Below are 20,830 nucleotides of genomic sequence, written 5' to 3'. Positions count from 1 at the left end.
TGAACTGACTTCGTAAGCTGTTCAATGAGGCGAATCTGTAATAATAGAAAGCAAACAGTTAACTGTAACTTGCAATTAAAATAGGTACTTAATTACAATGTTTGACTTAAGTATAAGTAATATTTAGGGAAAGTACACATGATTTATAACTACATAACGTACATACATACATAACATCACGCATTTATCCCCGAAGGGATATGCAGAGGCGCAACTAGGGCACCCACTTTTCGCCAAATATGTTCCGTCCCATGATGTGATAGGGGGCGAGCCTATCGCCATATCGGTCACAAATTCCAGACTCCGGGCTGATACTGAGCAGAAAAACCCAAATATCACTTTGCCCGACACAGGATTCGAACCCAGGACCTCAGACCGCTATTCTACCGGACATGCAATACAACTACGCCACCGAGGCAGTACATAACGTAAATATTTTTTATTATATGTGCAAGTCAAATGGACCCAACTGCACCTGATGGTAGGTCGAATGTGGTCCAATAGAATCTCGACTGACGAGAGATGATCACCCCTTGGCAGTCAACATAATTATGCTGAGACCGGACATGTACAGTTTGATCCCGGAACACGACTTGTATACAGTAGTCGCTATCCAGGCGGATATGCAATATATCCTACCACTAGAAAAAGTTACAATATGATAGGATAGAAGACATTAGACACGCATAAATGCTTTCTCAAAACATGCACCCAGGTTACTCGGCCACAGTTGACGTTGTATATAACAAAGTGTATCCTAAATCGTACGAACTTATACACGAGTGATCAATAGTGACTACATGCTTCGACAGCAGTCGCAGTACTATTCAGCTTTGGATGCCCGCTGTGGATGCGATTAACTGCCATGCAGCGACCGCATATCCGTTTCATACACTACTGACACTAACCTGATAGTTCAGGTATGCAATCTGTTAATTCAATTTACATTGTTTATTCGTGGAAATTAATCGGATATTGTAAACTCATAGTACCTAACGAACTTTCGAGTAATGGCCAAATTCTTCATTGATAGTAACGGTCAAAGTTATTGTTGCTTTTGCCCATATTATGCCGCTTGTTTTGTAATAGATCTTATGGCGTTAAATTTTCAGTTCATATAGAAACTAGTTGTTAGTCAAATGTTGTCTACTATTCAAAATTTTACATCGTCTATATTTGGCAAATACTTATTACTCATCCGTCATCACATACTTTTATGTTCGTTTGAAAGACTATATTGAGACTCCCACGTGTTTGGGCTGAATAAAAAAATGCCAGCAAAAATTCTATCCGCCCACAGTTTCTGCCGCCTACGTGGCAGCTCCCGCGGTCCTTCTATCATCCGCCTCTGTGAGAATCTGACCTAATAATAAGCATAGTGTATTCACCAACCAGTTCTAAAAATATAACAAACAATCTACCGACATTTCAAGTAGGTACTAATTTTCTGTTTATATATATTTAAGACAACTATAGCTATGTGGGTATAGTACATTGTACATGAGAAGTTAGTGAATTAAATTATACAGCATATACATTAATTTATTTGAATAGTTATGAAAATTATTTACATTTTCGTAACTATCTAGTGATTACACTGCAATATTTATTTATTTATTATTAAGGACAGCCAATAGTGGTTAGAATTAACTTATGCTAATGAATTTTGAATAATTTGACGAACCATATAAATAAATAAATATTCCAGTTGTTTAAGACAGTCAGAATATTTACCATTTGTGACACACTAACAGCATTATACAATACATTATAAGTTTAAAAACTAAAACGAAACAAAAAAGATAACAAATTATTAAAACACCGCACGTAGAACTAAGTAAAAAGAAAAATAATAACCTACTTAGTATTTACGAAATATATTTATTATATCATACCTGAACGTATTCATAGCGTATGTCTCTTTAGAAAGTGTAGGTGGCCGTGTGGGAATTACTAGGAAAAGATCTACAAGATCAAGACAGGAAAACTCTTAACAAGAACGCTTCGACAAGCATTTTTTTACGGGGAGCCTTTGTCAGACCAATCTAAATGAAGTGGAATTACACGATGCATACAAGCACAAACGAGTGTGCACGAGGACTATAAACCACGCCGTTCGCGATAGGTGAATATCACGCGGCACCTCCGGACTAGGGCGGAAGGTGCGTGAAATATAAATCAGCTAGCTGTGATTTACGCGAAACCTCCCGGAAAGTTTTAATTCTGTTTGGCCCGAGCTCTCGGCCATTTAATTTATCTATTATTTATTGCGCGGCGGTAAACTTGGACACTTTGTTTATTAGCTATTCAATTAGACTGTTTGATACGTTCATTAGGAACTTGGCTTTGTAAGTAAATAAGGCTAATGTCTCTAATTTAAATAAATGTCTTTATAAATCTATCGTAATATCAGTTAAAGTAATGAGTAAAATTATGAGTGCAATTCTATATTTATTAGAATATTAGAACTGTCTTTGTGCCTTCGTTTATCTAAGTTTCTATTTATGTCCTCCAAAATTATTCTCAGTTTGCTGTACAGGAGCCTTCTATTTTATTGTAACAGTGCCTCCTATCCACCTACACCGCACGTAGCATTCCTAACTGGTAACGCCCTTTCTAGAACATACAGAAAATGTAATTATTTTATGTTTTGTGTACTCGTGGAACATTCCGTAAAACGATTCTAGTTACAGCCGGGGATTTCACTGTGTGCATGCAAAATAACTGGCCGAATTTATTTTAAGCCTCCTTCATTATACTGACCCGGCATACACGGCTCGTAAAAAGGGTAATATGTACTCGTATATTTTGCTTGACGTTATGTATAAGTGCCCTTCGGTAAAGTTTATTACGGGCTGACCTCATGTATTATCTGTCCCTATGTACCTTATGACGTCCTTGAAGAATATAAATTAATAAAAAATTGGGGGCAGCCTACGGTTCATTGCGCCATTTTGCCTATCTATACTAATATTATAATGATGAGTGAGTATGTTTGCATATTTGTTTGGGCTAATCTCTGAAACTATTGAATCGAATTTGAAAATTCTTTCGCTAATAGGAAGCTACATTACTCTTGAGTAGAATAGGCTACCTGTAATCTCACGAAAATATTTATCTAGAAAGAAAATAATCACGCGGTCACAACCTCTGACAAAATTATTAAAGTATGTATGACATAAAAAATCGCTAGTTAATAAACATTATATCAAAGTACATTAATACCATCAGATGCATTGTAGACTCTTTATTTAGTATTTGATACATGCAAATTATACTAGTCATTGACTACGACTGCATAGCTACAGGTCTTAATCGAAAAAGTAGTTAACTCTAGAAACATTAAGACTAAAGATTGAAAGCCTATAAATACTAAAAGTCCAAGTCCGCATCCATGACTATGAGACTTTGTTGGAATTACGTATGTAGAGAAATCGACAAAAATTGTTTTATTAGCTGAACGTCTCGGTGGCGTAAGTTTATAGCGTGCGGCATACAACTAGTGTTTAGGTCCCGGGTTCAAATCTCAAGTCCCAATCCCAAAAATGGGGTTTTTCTACTGAGAATCTGCTCGGAGTCTGGAATTTATGCTTGATATGGCGATAGGCTCAACGCCTATAGATCGGAATACAAACGGCGGGAATTGGGTCTAGTAGTTACACCTCTGTCTACCGCTTTGAAATTAAAAGGCGTTTGCGTGTGTAAGCATAAATAGGGAGATACTGAGTATCTAAATTGATAATATATATTAAGTCGAATAAAAAATACCATAACAATCCACAAATTCATATTAAAGTTGTAAACAATGCGCTCTCGGACGCTTTATGTAATGCAAATACGTAATCAAGCAACATTTTGTTTCTGTTCTTTTAGCCACACTTTTTGGTTAGACTGTACCGCACGTGCAAGCTGCGGCTGGGGATATGTATGTTGAATTAGCATAGTTTGACGGCTCGCCTCCGGCCCGGCCACCGAGGGCAACGGTTTAATGAGAATTTACAGCTTTTACGGATGTTGCCGACGTATTCAGATATTCTGGACCACACTAGAACCACGTACAGAGCTGATAACGAAATAAGTAATGTTCAGATGTGTTTAAATTCTGTTCATATATACGAACATCGTTGGTTACGTAAACGAAATATTAATTGGGTCTCGTCTTGATGAACCATAATTTATAGATAAATATTGTTATAGTACAATAGGCAAGAATCAAATTGATGTTGTGGTGATAATTTTATCAAACAGAACGTTACGTATTAAATCTACATGCCCAAGACATCATAAACTCATTTTCCGTCCATCGGCAGTGGCACAAAGCATGATTTTCTGCATCGAAATATCGAGATAGAATGCTATAAAAACCTTAATCCACAGAGCAGTTGATGGTAATTGCCTGTTTGAGATTTGTCTTGGTGGACAACATAATCATATATGCGCAATGATTCGGCCCAATTTCGAAGTATCTATCTGATTCATAAAAGCATGCTCAACTTTTATCTGACCTTGATAGTGAATGAAAACCAGAGAAATGTAGAAAAGGGAATGAATACTATAAAATAAAATGTTGAATTTCATTAGTTTATTAATGATGATACCTAACAAATTATAATAATATTTAATAATAATAATAAATATTACTTTCTTCCTTAGTCTCTCGTTACAGCTATGAAGTATTGCATCAAAAATATGTCTCTAAATGAACATCGAACACTATAGTTGTTGTCTTATAACTTTACTCTTTAAAAACACTGGGCCGCTATACTATAAAAATTGTTCAAAAGCTTCTGCCATAACCTCTACTATTATGTATGGTCACAAATTTAAGCTAAATTTTACCAAGAGCAGTTTATTGACTCATTTACTCGCGATTTTTCAGTTTAGTGCCAGCAGACGCAAACGATATCGTTCTCGTTTGAATACCTCCATCAAGCTCCATCCAGGACGTATCTGCCGCTCCCTCCGCTTATCGCAGTTTGGCTGCCAATTTGCCTGCTCCAGTATGTTATGAACTTGTTAAAGAAATTTTTGGATTTTTGCTCAGGCGATAAAAATTGTAGAAAGGATACTGTTTTAGGATGATTTTCGAGGGAAATGGTTAATGTAGAATTCAGAGGATGTAACAAAATAACAAAAAATATCGTAGTCCAGACGAGCGAAGATTTTTTGCAGTTTTTCGCGCTTGAACACTGATCGGTCATTCGGTATTTTTTTAAGTTTTTCTTTAAGCGTCACTATTCGACTTATCTAAAAGTTACTGTGAAGTCAATAAACGAAAATACGGAATGAAATTAACACAGCAGAAATTATTTCCTGCTAAATTGGCAACATAAAGTGTCCCACATATGTGCATATTACATAAATGAGGTTATATCCAAGTGCACAGAAATCCGTGGGTACTCTAGCAAGACGTGCAAAATTTATGTTGTTAATATTACCGCTTAGATTAAACGAACGACCGCCACTGCTCCTGGCAACAACCTAATTTGACAACATAAAGCGGAGGTTCAATGTTAAAACTAACAGCAATTTCACTTGTTTGTACGCCAGTGCCTTATGCTGCACCATACTTATTATCTGTTTTACCTTGCCAGTTATAATATTATGTTAATTTGTATCAGTCATTAAACAAAAAGAATTCTTGTTGAAGATAATTTTTTGGCATACTTTTCACTTCCCCCGGCTATATTATGGCAACAACGTAAAGAAAAGTACGAGCACTCATTCGCTCGTTTTAGTAACCCCTTTAGTGCTATCAGCGCGAAAGTGTGGGGCCTAACTCCTATTTTTAAGGAAGTTTTCAGAACCTTTTGAGCATTGTCTGCTGTAGTGTATCATAATATTTTCTATCGATCTTCTTTGATTGTAAATATTAAAGAAGATGTTACAGGATACACTGCATTAATTTTAGGGATGTAACAGCGTTCAATTATAATATAATTACGTACGGTAGATACTTCATTACGAGATCCGACGCAGTCATAGGGGTGTGCGGTAATATTTTCAATAATAAATGACGGAACTCCTTTAATGCCACATCACACTAACCTAATTCAAAAGCTAACTAGTCAGACGAAATTTTGCTCATAAAGAATACATGTATGAAGTACGTTCTAGGATGCGGGTCATGTTAATATGCGCATACATCTGGCAGTATCGCACGACGCAACATTACCCGCCCTGGGAATAATGACGTGTGAACAATGGATCCACATTAGTTTTGGTAAATGTGAAACTTATCTCATTTGACTACGTGTAGTCTTTGTTTTTAGAATATATGAGAATTACAAGAACGAATACCAAACACATTTAAACTAAAGATGAAAGCACTGTAATTATAAAAAAAATATATAATGAAGCAGTTAATATTTGTTATTAACCGTTTGATATTTTTTCAGCCATATGTCGAATAAATCTGTGGCTCTTCCTTAGACTTGTTTTACAAGTACTTAGTAAGCTTACTTCTCTAATAAGGTTGGGGTCTTACTAATATATGACGTCAACGTAGCATTTAATTTTAAAATAAATTTAAGTATATTTTATGACTATTTCTTACTATTCCTTTCTTTTCTTAATATTATCATGACATACTGTCACCCCACGTAAATACGTGCGTAGTTCGCGACTATCTGAATTCAGATGCATTCGTATTTCGTTCTTCTTGCAAGTTTTGTTCGCATACTCTTGGGAGCGCATGCATAGCATACTTACCAGAAAAACTTTTTCTATTTAAGTTTCAGTTGAATACATATTTCGTTAGGCACTATTTGTTTCCATTTTATCGGGTGTTTTGGTCTTTGAATCTTGAGTTTGCGATTATAGTTTTTATCCTCATATAATTTAAAGGTAAAAAAAGATTAAAAAAATAACTATTCTAAATCCATTCTGTGTGGCACAATTTAAGTTTTTCTGAACACTTTGGAAGTAACATTAGGTAGTAAAACTACCGTCCTTTGTTAGTTGTAACTGATGGTCTACGGAAGGACATAAATTCTATGAAAATATATACCTACATACACTAAAATGTTTGGAGATTTCGAATATTATTGAGTTATTTCATATGTATCTAAATTATGGTTAAAGTAATAGTTTGGTAGAGTTAATGTATTTCTTGCGTACATACTGGTGCACTATAATAATATCTCCTGCGTACTTGGCTGATTTCCATTGATAACGGCCTTCGGCGCCGTAATTCGGCTAGGAGGCATTTAAAGTACTTATTTAGTTGATGTATAAAGAAGTCTCTATCGTCTCATGTTTTATGATCACTGGACGTTATATCTTCCTCACATCCAATAATATGCCAATAATCTTTCCGTGAATATGCCGCAGCAGAAAGATTTAGGGAATAAAAAGGATCGTACTTAGGAATATCTTATGATTATCTTGATGTGGATACTAAGTGTTGGATAAATAAACTTATCTCACCTTTGAGTAGGATCTTAAGCAAACGTTTGAGATATTAAACTCTTCAATTGAGATAAATTAATTTGTTTATTGAACGCTTGCTGTTAACTCAACCAGCGTTGTTATTAAACCTCAGGGAGTCGGGTCTCATAATCAAAAAGATGTGACCGGTACCAATATCAGGCTTCCAAGTAAATGATGTGTTATATTAAATAAAGAGGATCTTAAGATGCTGCTTTTAACTTGACAGCGTGTCAGTTTAAATCGCACTTTAGAGCGAAGAAACCAGCCTGAAGTTGCAGCTTTGTTTCTTCATATCTCACGGGCGCTGGGATTCCCAGTGGTTCAGCAAATCCCTTCTACCTTCGTAATGCTTACTTCTCTGACTTAAAGGTCGATAACGCGATAAAAAACGATATAATAAATCAGTAATCAAAGTCATAATACTCTTTAAAATGATAGGTATAGTAAATCTGTTTCGAGTTTGAACGATGAAGTTCTAATATAAATTATATTACAGCCATCACAGATCGTAATATTTTTAATTTAAATATTACTTAAATAATGGAGCTTAGAGAGAGAGCAACGTGTAAAATGTATTAGGTGCTTTATTTTTTTACATGAGAACATATAACAATTTAAAATCTTACTTTAATCCTTTTTTTACATCTGCTACTTCAGTCATAGTTCATGTTGAAAATACAGATGTATTTGACTTACGGTCCATTCACATGAATCAAAAATAATATAATTAGTATGAAAATTAATAATTCCATTCAAACATTTTGCAGTCTAATTCAAACGTGTGCACCATATTGGTCACATCGCAACCTAGGCCACGTTTTGTCACTGTGATGTGGTGTGGTCATGGTCCTTGTGAATATACCCTTAAACTCCTACAAGTAGTTGTGGATCAGTGAGGTATTTATTTATAAAAACAAATCATGAGGAGATCATTTCCAATTTTTATTGTATAGATACATAATATTATTTGCATTATAAAAATTGTCTAGTGACACTTCCAACAATTATATCTAAGCAAATTTATATATAACATGTTTACTCTATGAAATTGCCATTGCCCGCTGTTGTTTCGATACAATTCTGCTAAAGTCCATGTAAGGCGTCTTTGTCTATTTAGCAGTTACAATGCTAATTTCATATAGTATTTTAACCGGTGGAACTCATTTTCGCCATTATATCTTTTATAAACTTTATTATATTACATTTCATTAAGTTATATTTATCATTGTTTTATACTATTGTTATGAAAAGAATTAGCTATTTATAAACTGTTTAATTCATCAACTTTAAGATACAATACGAAAATTTATTCTAAATACACATCCCAGTATTCCTTCATAACAAAGATTTTGTGGCAAAAACTGTTACCGGATTTCTTAAAATGTCTCAGGAAAATATTTGTATATGAAAGTAAAATCATTTATTTGTTACAAAGTGTTATTATATTTAGTTGTGCACCCGATAAGGACAAAGAATAATTGAAAAGTCTATAAATATTAAATTCTGTTAAAAAAATCGTCAAGTTCATCGACACATAAAACCAAGAAATATCTCTTACACCTGTTCCTCACACTTATTAGGGATATTGCTTCAAAGGTTTAACATAGAATACACATTACAATGCCTCCGAGGATCAATAAATTACAAATATTTGTAAAACTGGACTATGACGACTTTATGAAATCATTAGTTTCGGACAATTTCATTGCAATTATGTACACATTTTTCATCGCTAAAATTTTACAATGAAAAATTAAAAGACAACAGCTCGTCAATGCCTAAAAATAGATTCAGGCTTTACTTATTAAGTTAATTACAATATTTTTTACTATATGGATATTAATGGCTGTAACAGAAATCATGCATGTTGCCAAGCTTTATTAAAACTGCAAATATAAAATATTACGTAAAATTTCTAAGACGTAAAATAATCCTCTTTGCAAACGCCGTCGGACGCCCTCCAAGAATGTTATGCCAACACAAACAGAACATTTATTATAAAAATATGCCACTGGTTCAAATAATATCCAGCTATTATGCACTATACAATTCCTTCACGCACGATTTTGAATACATAAAGTAGAATAATTTCCGAGCATCAGATATTTTGTGTGTTACCTTTCCATATTGAGATTATCAGCGTGCAAAACAGTTGGTTGGAACTTTCTCGTTAGTCTAGAGTCATGTACAAGTCTACCTGCAAAAGAAGAATACAAATTGTGAAAACGAAGAGTTTGTGAGTTTGCATGTTCCTAGGGACTAATCTCTGAAACTATCGAACTGATTTTGTTAATTTCATTCACTAATAGAAAGCGACATTACTCCTAAATGCTATAGGCTACTTTGTATCCCAGGAAAATATTTATCCCAAAAAAACTAATTATTTATAAATACTTCACTTAGAACTTAGGTAGAGTCAAATTCATTGTAAAATTTTATAATAAAAATAATCTGCGATACAATTTTACTGTCGATCGTGCCATTAAAATACTAACACAAAAATATATTAATGGAAGGAACAGTAAATAAAAAAAATTAAGACCTATTTTAATAACCAACCAAACTAATTTCAGATTAATGTTAAAAAATATTGTATATATAAATCATCTGTAAGCATATCAACCATTATTCTTAATTGTCTAAATTTAATCAGAAGGGGCAGGTTACAAGCGTTTTTTTAAATCGACTGAAAATACAGGTTTGAGTGTTTAATCGTGAGAATGTATAATATCATGAAGTACGATAAAAGGATGGCATACTGTTGGACCTACATCTGGTATCTCTTCAGTTGTTGGATTGCCATCTCATTGTACTACGACAGAAAAGGTGCAATGTACATGTGCACTATATTTGCGTAAATGATTTATTTCTATATCTATACATATATCAGGGTTTGCAAAAATTCGATATTTATAATAAATATTTAAAATATCCGATATTTGATATTTATCCGATATATATCATGAATATGAAAAGATGCAATTTTAAACTGCTATTGGGTTTATTTAGTATTTGATCTTTTAAATCTAGTGTAAAATAGAGATTGAGTTTGATTTATTTAATATTTGATTATTTATTATAAAATAAGTAAAAACATGAAAAAACAGTCTCCGAGTTTAGTTTGATTACAATTAATATTATAGGGGAATACCCAACTTATTACCTACTTACTATAATAAACCTTATTACGTGAACTTAAGCATTAAATAAAAAAATAATAATTAAAGAACTAACCGTTCGCGTTCATATTACAGGGAATACCTAAAATTTCTAGTAAGATTGCTACTTCGGGCCAATGTTACCAGCGTCACATTCGGTTGGTTAATTTTCTAGCGGAGACAATAAATATTTTAAATATCAATTGATATATATCAATGTATATACATTGATAATCGATTTTAGATCTTGTTTCCTTTTATTTAATTGTAATAATGCTTTGTTACTTACAATTTGAAATGTCGTTTGCATCTATAATTGTATAAGTAGCATTTGAACAAAAAGCTGTTGTAATCTATGCTATTGTTAAGGTTTGATGGTGTTACTTAGTTGATGCAACTTTAATAATAAATAAATATATATCATGATATATATCCGTTAATATTTATCAGCAAACCCTGATATATATAAAACTATAACTTTTATGTGAAGGAGAGATATGTACCTTTTCTTAGTGGTGGATTCCTCCTTGGCCTTCTTCTCTGCCTCGCGTCGCTTGGCGGCCTCCTCGCGCTGCTGGCGGATGATGGCGAGCCGCGCGAGGTCGGCGCGCGCCTGGTCGGTCTTGCCCTCCGCGTGCAGCTTCTGGTACGCCGCCGCCGCGCGCTGCCTCTCGATCTCTTCCCTCTCGCGTCTATTGCATTATTTTACATCACTTATATATTTGGTTTAGTATTTCATAGGCCGATAAACAAATATTATTCTAAAGCAGATACTGAATGACAACTATATGTTATGAGCATTAGATATCTCATAGCTGCCGGATGGATTTATTGTATGTAAATTCTTGTCATATTTATAGAATTATATTTAAGAATTTGTTATTGACTGCCTCGGTGGCGTAGTTGTATTGCATGCCCGGTACAATAGCGCTCTGAGGTCCTGGGTTCGAATCCCGTGTCGGGCAAAGTGATATTTGGGTTTTTCTGCTCAGTATCAGCCCGGAGTCTGGAATTTGTGCCCGATATGGCGATAGGCTCGCCCCCCACCACATCATGGGACTGAACATACTTGGCGAAAAGTGGGTGCCCTGGTTGCGCTTCTGCATACCCCTTCGGGGATAAATGCGTGATGTTATGTATGTATGTAATTTGTTATTATTTAAAATATATATTTATTCACCTAGAAAGCTGAGGTTTCTCTCCTTCGCCTAAGTTACTCAAGTTGTTTAATTTCTTATTTTTCTTTACTACACGATTTGGGTTTTCTACTTCAATCAACCCGGACACGCCCTTTGCCTTTGTGGGGTGCTGCAACAGAAAAAAATATTGTGATTAATTTATGCATTATTTTTGTAAGGAATTATAATTTCTCAATAATACAAAGCCAAATATGTGAGCTCATAAATAAAAAATAAAAAATACTTTGCTGCCAATATGCTGTTCTACAATAATTTACACTTAAAAAAAAAACCAAAATATGAACTGGAATAGTAACAGACTTATCACTAGAATATAGCATTCCCATACATTTTTTCTTTTCTATAAGCATTAACAATTGCAGATAGGCATCTTGATTGTGGCCCCAGGACTACTTAAGAGACGAGATTAATAATTTTCCTACTACAGGATACTAATTAATTAGAAGAATACCATGCATATGCAAGTCAATCTAATTTTTATATTAAATAATCCTGCATAGCAATAACTTCAGTGATTAACTAACATCTTCATCAGAATCACTGTCATCACTGCTGCCAGACCCCGATTTCTCCTCTTCAGATTCTTCCTCACTAGAGCTTTCACCGCCATGGTCTTTTCTCCATCTGAAAACCAAATTGCTTGACTTTACTACTGTTAAAATATTATTTGTGAAAATTCAATTACTATGGACAAGTTTATGTCATCAGACATCTATCTGTAAATGTACATAACCAATAAAATATTTTTTTTAAAAAAAATTAAATGTTAGTATCCAATACTATATAAAAAAAAAAAATCATTTGTAAATCTATTTGTAATTGTTCGAACTTATACTTAGTAATATGACAAGATTTTGAACTATAGAAAAAGTAGTTTATATGAATGCACTTATTATTTGCACATCAACCAGTACATTTTTTACAAGCCAAATCTGTCTTTTTTATTTATAGACCTTATTCAAACAAAACTAAATGAGATCACACTGTTACCATTACATATTTTGATTACAATGAAAGAAAATAATTAACCACTTATTTTAACATTGACTACTCACATCCAGTAAGTCTTTAAAATTAAATTAGTCAAAAGTTTAAAACTGTTTACATATCAATAAAATATAAAATAATTGTCCCTTCATAGTACACATTATGTAGATAACATCCAACTTTTATGGAGAGTTGTAGTATGGAATTATAATATATAAGCCAATATATAGAATGAACTCTACTCATTTCTGTCCAAGGGTGATCCTCTCAATCAAAGAGCCCCTTATCAAAGAGCTTTGTTCAACATAATCACTGGTGGTTTGGGTTTTGACCCTTGCCATCTCAGGGTGATTCATTTTATTTATCATATTTTTATACGCATTAATAGTTTTCAGATATGTAGAAATGTAAAAAGAAAAATACTTAAAATAAGAAAGAAAAATAAGTGTGAATTATTTACATAAGTAACAGTCTGCTAGGGATAGGTTTTGTCTATTACTGAGCGTCTTTTATTTGTGATAAAGGCTACTTTTAAATTACTAAAAACCTTAGTGTGCCAACACATAAGTTATAATTACAAGCCAATGATCAATCAAAACTGGAAAAACCCTTTTTAAATACTTTACATATAAATATAGAGTACAAATACTATCCACTGCATATATCTATGAATAATTATAAAATAAACATTTAATACATACTTTTGTTTCTGCTCTTCTTGCTTGCGTTGTTCTTCTAATTCCTCCGGACTTGTAAACTTGCGGTTACGACCCTTGTGATTCGTGAATTTACCTGAATGTTTTAAAATTAGCAACTATGAATTCTTCACAAATATAGGTTAGGTCAAACAATCAATAGCCACAAAGAAATTTGCCATAAGTTTGAAAAAATATTCGCATCGAAAAAATAAAAATTTTAGCATTAACTACGTATTGCTTGGAACTAGACACGCTAATAGGAATAGGGATGAATCTTATAACATTGTTCGACATTGAGAAAAAACATAACACGCAAACAAATATACTTACCACGCGGCATGTTGGAGGTAACTTGGTTTTTACTTTTTAGATGATAGTTATATTTAAAACACGTTTATTAAGCTGTATTTTAGGTATTATTGGTTGAAATGTTGGTAAAAATTAAAGTCAATGGTAAAAATTGGATAAATTTAGCGTTGACGTCTTACTTGACGGAACCGGATCCAGTGTTGCCTAAATTTGATAATTGGTATTTTACGCTCAGTCAGTCTAGCCACTCATCCATGTTTTGAATTCTCTAAGCTTTATTTTATTATACAATAAATAATTGATAAGGAAGCTACGGCTTGTTATATCTTTAAAAACCCTAGAGCATTCACATTACGATCGTCGCAACGACCGTCCCGCAGACATAGTCGGTGTGGTCGATCGTGATGGACAAGATGGATCGAGGTGTAGTTTGAACTGTATAAAATAGACTTGTAACGGCGACGTCATGGTATAGTATAGGTTGGCATTCGGGGCGGTTTTCTATCTCGCAAAACGATCACCCTTCCCAGGCTACCCTACTTTAACACAATAAATATTATGACAATACTTAGGTACATAATCGAAAGTTGTGATTGTACAATTTGTTTTCGGTTCTGAAATCAACATTTATTTACGACATTACTTACTATTAACATTAAATATTTTAAACAAACCGGGTCAACACAATAACAACATTGTAAGTATGTAAAATTTAAATTCGCACGACTTAGTAGGAAACAGATTTCCTTGCATAATCCGTGATGTTGACTGATGAGTCAGGAAAATGTAAAAGCATTGCATCTGATCATGAATTTCGTGTGTCACTGCACTTCGTGAGTGATGTTATGTAGAACTTACTGCGGTTAACTGTTACAAATGGACAAAGCCCCTTTTAGGGTTAACGTTTAGCAATATTTCGATTCCAATTTGAAATCTAACAAAAATACTTCTGTTTTTAAGTAGATACGTCTATGTTCTGTGTTGTTATATAGGTACGAATGTTCGTATAGTCGAGGGTAAAACATAGTATATGTTTATCAGAAGGTAAGTACTTATGTACTACATACCGAGGTTTGGCAGAAGATAGCGCAGAAACCGCTGAATGTATATTTTATGAGATTTAGTACTCAGATATACTTCACACAGATCTTGTCGGGAGAAAATTAAAATATAAAAAGTCTCGATAAAACCAGAAACCTAGTTTGATTTCGATGTCTAACACTCACGGAAACATAAGCCACATTATAAAAAAAATAAGGTTAAAACCTTGTAAGTAGGTAGGTATCTATTTTAGCGCCTTATTAAAAAAGTTATTAGGTTATATAAGTCTATTTACTAATTTTATAAAGTGACTTTGGACAACCCTACATGGGGTCGATAAATGGTATGGACATTACGGAACGCTATCGACTTGATTCATGAGATTTTCGGTCACAAACTAAACCACAAGGAGACCAATGATGCCCGCTCTGTAACAGAATTGATTTTTTACTGTTTTTAAACGATCGTTCATTTATTCAATTCAAATTTTAATCCAATATCTTTTTACGCATTGTCAAATTATTATACCCATTATAATAATTATAATACAGCCCTGCGTTATATACTGTCCCACTATTAGGGCACGGGCCTCCCCTACTACTGAGAGGGATGTGGCCTAAGTCCAACGCGCTGGCCTAATGCGGATTGGAAGACTTCACACACCCTCGAAATGCCTATAAAGAACTTGTCAGGTATGCAGGTTTCCTCACGATATTTTCCTTTACCGTTAAAGCAAGCGATAATTCACAAAGAATACACACATAATTTTTAGAAAAATCAGAGGTGGGTGCCCTTGGGAATTGAACCTGCGGACATTCGTCTCAGCAGTCTGTTCCACAACCCACTAGGCTATCGCCGCGATATCCATTTTTTTTTTACTAGGAGTAAAAGTTCCAACCTATTTATTATTCATTCGCATCAAAGGCACTGAGAGGGGCTGGGTGTCGATTCCAATCCTCGGTTGTGCATTTTAACTGAACTAGAGCAAGATTATGTTCACGTAAAATTTATGCATGCAATATAGATGAAAAATATGAAAAATACATCAATTTGTAAGTTTAACCTGTGTTATGCACTTTGTTGGTCACATATACACTTATCGATTTTACGTTACTTGTAAACCTAATCAATTTGTAAGTATGATTCGAAATGGTGTTTTTATGTTTGCAAATTTTGTATAAGACAACTAAAAAAAATATCATGCGATGTATATTCATTTGAATGTGTTCACGGTCAGTTTAGTTGTACGGCTAGAAATCGCATAGAAGATGAATCGGCTCGTGTAAAACCCACAGGCTACATGGACCCGCGAAATCCAGGCCTGCAGCTCGATTAAATTATCACAATTTACACGATCGATTTTACAGCGTTTATATTCGACATATTTGCATCTCTGTCGCTTCAAAATCCAATACGCGGAACGTAAACGCGGTTAGTGATGCGGATAGAAATCGCATGTTAAATCGTTTAGTGTAAATCGCACATTGGCGCAGGAGCCGCTCATTTGTATGCGTGCGAAGACATATGCATCAACTACCTGTGTTTAGATAAACATTTTTTACTTTATTTGTTGCACTTTATGATATTTATGGCGATATTCTTGACATTGATAGCCCTGTTAATTTATTTATTGCTCACACTTATTTGTAATTTTTGTGTAATTTTGGTAAGGAAATATACAAAATAAGGAAGAATAAAATAAAGAATACAATATTATAAACACGCTGCGATATCCGAGATTTATTTTGAAAGTATAATAAGTAGATAGATAGTAGTAGTCAAGTTCTAGACACATTTTTCTACAGCTCGATTAGGCGACTATTTATTTTCACCACCTCATCGAAGTCTTCTATGCACCACTAACTGACCCCGCGGGTCCCCTCTTTGGCTCATAAAGGCTGGCTAGGATTCCTCTGTCAGTTTACAGCCGTAACTGTCTCACTTCGGATCCGCGTAGGCGCCGGTCTCCAGTTATTATGGGTAGCTCGGAAAATTTCACAGGCCTGATGACGTCTTCGCCATTAACGGCAGTAATAAGCGTGGCTCTGGACCATGCTCCATACCTCAGAAATTGTATAACTAGGTAACTATGTACTGGTCAGACTGGAACATAATAATTGCATATTGCTGATTGGCTGCATAAATAGACATTATGTTCTTCCCAGCCCAACTTTGTATATTAGACCTCAGGGCAAAAGGAAATCATACATGTTCATTCCCTCCCTGTGGCAATTCTTGTGTGCTCGGTCTCCACACCGAATGCACGCCCATGAACAGGGGACATTTTGTGGCAGCGGTATGTACACAGTTAAGTGTGTATACGTCATGGTTGCCAATTCACATTGAGGCCTACGAGGGCTCGTGAACATTTCCTGGTCTTCTCCCTTCCTCCCATTCTAGGAGGGTTCCTTCTCCTTCCCCCACTCTTCCTTCCCCAGATATCCTCTCCCGACTTTTTTTCAAGGCCGTGCAGCCGCTTAGCCTGTGGATTCCAGTATCCCATTCGTGGGTTTCCCCCAATGCCGACTGCGGGGTCTGATAAAAAAAAATGTTCATTCATTAACAGTAGTAGTTTAGACACTAATATATTTTACGGCGTTAAAAGAAAATATTATAATTATCCGCCTCGGTATAAGTATTTAAGTTAATTTACTCAGCTTACATGTTAAGCAAATATTTAATAACAAATAAACCTTTCCGCATAACTTATTACTAATTAGTGACACAGTTTTGCCAAATTATTTGGAATTACTTAACCATGCCTACCGAACGGTTTATAAAACAAATTACTGACAGCAATTTGTTATTACTGTATGAATTTTTTTATTTCAATATACCTCAGTGGACCTTAAATTGACTTAGCATAAAATAAGCACCAAGATTATAATAATAATCGCAAAAAAATTGAAGCAATTACGTGAAATTAAAATATTATTGTGTAGGCAGATTTATAGAAACTAAGTATTTCTGTCCAAATTGTTTTATTGGCATAACGGTAGAGATCGTTTTTGCCGTTATAAAGTAACGTAGTTAGAACTTTAAATACTCGAACACGTTTTAAATGTACCTAGATTAATTATAAAATAGTTTAATTAATAGGCTTAATTTTTTGTAAAATATAGTACGTATTTTTTAAAATACACGTATTTAAAAGGTACGTAAGATTTTTATGATTTTTTTTCTCTTTTGTTTCTTTTCTTTGAGTTGGTCTTTGTTCATTCATTTCATATATAATTTAAATTTATGGATGTATTAAAATAAACAAAAAAAAGTAATAAAAAGTTTTTTTGTAAAAATATTTCGTAAAAAGCTTTTCGTGACGTTCATTTATTTTGACAAATATAGTTGCTTTATATTATGTGACATTTCCTAGAAAACTTATTTCAAAGAAACAGATTGGTGTTTTTGCTTAAGGTTTGGATCTCAGGTCCGACAATGTTATATTTTGTTTTTTACCTAGTATTAGCCCGGAGTTTAAAATTTGTGCCCGATATTGCGATAGGCTTGCCGTCTATCACATCATTCATGGAGTACACATGGAAAAAGTGCTGTATACGTTGGGCCTCTGCCTATCTTTTTGAGGATAAAACTAGTGAGGAGGTGTAGAGATAGTTCCATATTCTTTTTTAAACTTTTGTGCTTTATTTTCTTGAGGCATAGAAGTAACCTTTTATCTATAAATATGAAAATATTTATCATATGATCAGATTTAACGTATACAATATATTGTGTACCTAATTACACTAGCTTATAATATTCATAAAATACTTTAAGTTGTAATCTATAAAACAAAGTCCCGCTTTCTGTCTGTCTGTATGTTATCGATTTTCTCAAAATCTGCTGAACGGATTTTGAGAAAATTTGTAATCATTAATGTATAGTTTTATAAGAAGTAAGTATACGTAAGCAGCTTTAGCTGGACAGGAAAACAATCTTTAAAAACATAAACAAAATATTATTTATTATGCCTAATGTTAGATCATAATTCACATAATAATATATAGTAGGGCATGATGGTTCGTTTTAGTCAATTGAACAAAAGTCTAATTTTAATTTTCGTCGTATTTTATTATTATTTTGCACTCATTATAGTGTTACGTAAGAAATACGTGACATATTTTACACCGAAAGTACAAATTTTGGGACTTCTGTTCTAGTAAATCACTCTTTTAATGACGTCAACCGTCTCGAAAAAAAAATAAACGTTCTATTATCCTTTTTGGTCTACTCTTACGCTATTATAATATGAGGTCACAAGTACAAGTATCGAGTATGCTGCCTAAAGGATTTAACCTCTTTTACCTTATTTTTTTGGATCCAATACCAGGCAAGTTGTTAGAAAAATACATACTAACAGCTGTTGGTCGCCCTGGAATTTGAGTCGAGGACCCTCGGTTGACAGCCCATTTTTGCCGGCACTAAACCGTATAAACGACTTCGACCTACTATAGATCCTGTTATTAAAATGTAAAAGCTTGTGCATGTTAATAATTGACATATATGCCGCCTCCGTCATATTTTTTGCTAATTTGTGGACAGTGGTATTGGTTACATGTTGATGTTTATGTGTGTGCATCAGTAAGTTTATTGTTAAATTTTCGGAGTGTAACTGTTTTCTGTTCCTCTTGAATAAAATATCTTAAATGTATAAAATTTAGCTCTTGGAAATTTATTTGCAATAATTTAAATATTTTTACTGACTGCACGTGAATGTTTTGGCAACTTTGTAATATTCCGGTTTTCATATTTTCTCAGTGGCATGTATATTTGATGACTTAAGTGATTCTTTATCTTAAATCGTGACGGATCGGTCGCCGAGTGCTTAGCAAGATGATAATGTACCCGCATTTAGGACTACCTAAGTCCTAAATAATATGCATTTGTTCTTTATGGGTCTCGTTTGCCAGTTCTGCCCTTGATAAATTGGGAATGCCCGTAAAGCAATTTATCGATTTTCCGCATTGGCTATATTATATTGACTGTCTATGAATTCAAACGCAAAATATTTAAAAATGGTTTAGATTATGTAAGAATATCGATTTCATCTGAGTTATAACATAAACATATTTCGAATGTAAATTTTTAATGTTCAAGTGAGTAGAAACACTTTTGAATAGCCCCGATTAAAAAAAAAATTAATCAAAAAAAGACCTCCGCCTTTTTTATTCCAGAAGAGCTGGTAGACAGAGGCGCAATTATTACAACCACTTTTGTTTGTTTATATTAGATTTAGGTCCGATTAAGTGATTGGGGATAAACCTGTCTGATAAACTAGTCTGATAAACCAGACGTAGAAGAAGACAAACAGATTAAGATAATATAATTAAGATGATGTAGGAAGATAAATAGATATGTCTCAACTTAAAATGATTAAATTGTAAAAATAATAAAGGATAAATAAGTATCCTTGTCCTTGATAGAGGGAACGAGAGTAGGGCGCAGAGCCCCACAAAAAAAAGAAAAAAAAAGCCCGTCACCAAGGGTCGTAAGGCGGAACGACGGATTCTCCGAGTACTTGCATCGGTTCAAGTGGAAGAGCTGGCGTGTCTATGTGACCCTGACGTTTAGGAGACGGTCCCACAGCTCCTACTCGAATGTCCTATCTACGCAGTGGAATGCTTCAATATAGAAAATTTGTTAGAAAGTAAGATAGTTATAAGTAATTTAAGTATCATAGTTAATGATTAAGAGAAGATAGATAAGTTTTTAAAGTACTGTAAGAAAATTGTTAGAAAAGTAAGCAATAGAAATAAGTAACAATAAAATTAATAGGAAATTATATATAGATAGTAATATATGTAAGATAAGCGTATATAAATAGACATATATAGAGTAAGATAAATAGAACAATTAGAAAAGTATGTTAGCAATATAAGATAAATAAATGAAGATAGAAAAATAATAATAAAATAGGATAAGACAATAGGTAAAATAAGTCCAAATAAAAAACCACAAAACAGATAAAAAAAAAACTGTCGCCACATTGTGCACAAATACTGAAATCCGG

General features: G+C 33.8%; 1 protein-coding gene across 1 annotated transcript; it reads right to left on the bottom strand.

Annotated features, from left to right (window-relative positions):
- Positions 1-8,352: 8,352 nt before the first annotated feature.
- LOC115440408 (28 kDa heat- and acid-stable phosphoprotein) lies at positions 8,353-14,016 on the bottom strand. Its single transcript, XM_030164696.2, has 6 exons — positions 13,804-14,016; positions 13,477-13,567; positions 12,313-12,412; positions 11,770-11,897; positions 11,093-11,281; positions 8,353-9,628 (listed from the first exon to the last, which is right to left on the bottom strand). The coding sequence occupies exons 1-6, from the start codon at positions 13,811-13,813 to the stop codon at positions 9,625-9,627; spliced, it is 522 nt and encodes a 173-aa protein (XP_030020556.1). The 5' UTR covers positions 13,814-14,016; the 3' UTR covers positions 8,353-9,624.
- Positions 14,017-20,830: the final 6,814 nt, after the last annotated feature.

Source organism: Manduca sexta, chromosome 12 (assembly GCF_014839805.1).
Source record: "Manduca sexta isolate Smith_Timp_Sample1 chromosome 12, JHU_Msex_v1.0, whole genome shotgun sequence".
In the NCBI taxonomy this organism is placed as follows: Eukaryota; Metazoa; Arthropoda; class Insecta; order Lepidoptera; family Sphingidae; genus Manduca; species Manduca sexta.
Note: the sequence above shows the minus strand (reverse complement) of the source record. Positions and strands in the feature narration are given on the sequence as shown.

What these genes read in the sequence shown, in the direction of transcription:
- LOC115440408 (XM_030164696.2), bottom strand. An exon ending in ACAGTGATTCTGATGAAGAT is followed by an intron (nt 11,898 to 12,312) that starts GTTAGTTAATCA and finishes TTTCTGTTGCAG; the next exon opens with CACCCCACAAAGGCAAAGGG. An exon ending in GAGAAACCTCAGCTTTCTAG is followed by an intron (nt 11,282 to 11,769) that starts GTGAATAAATAT and finishes ATAATGCAATAG; the next exon opens with ACGCGAGAGGGAAGAGATCG.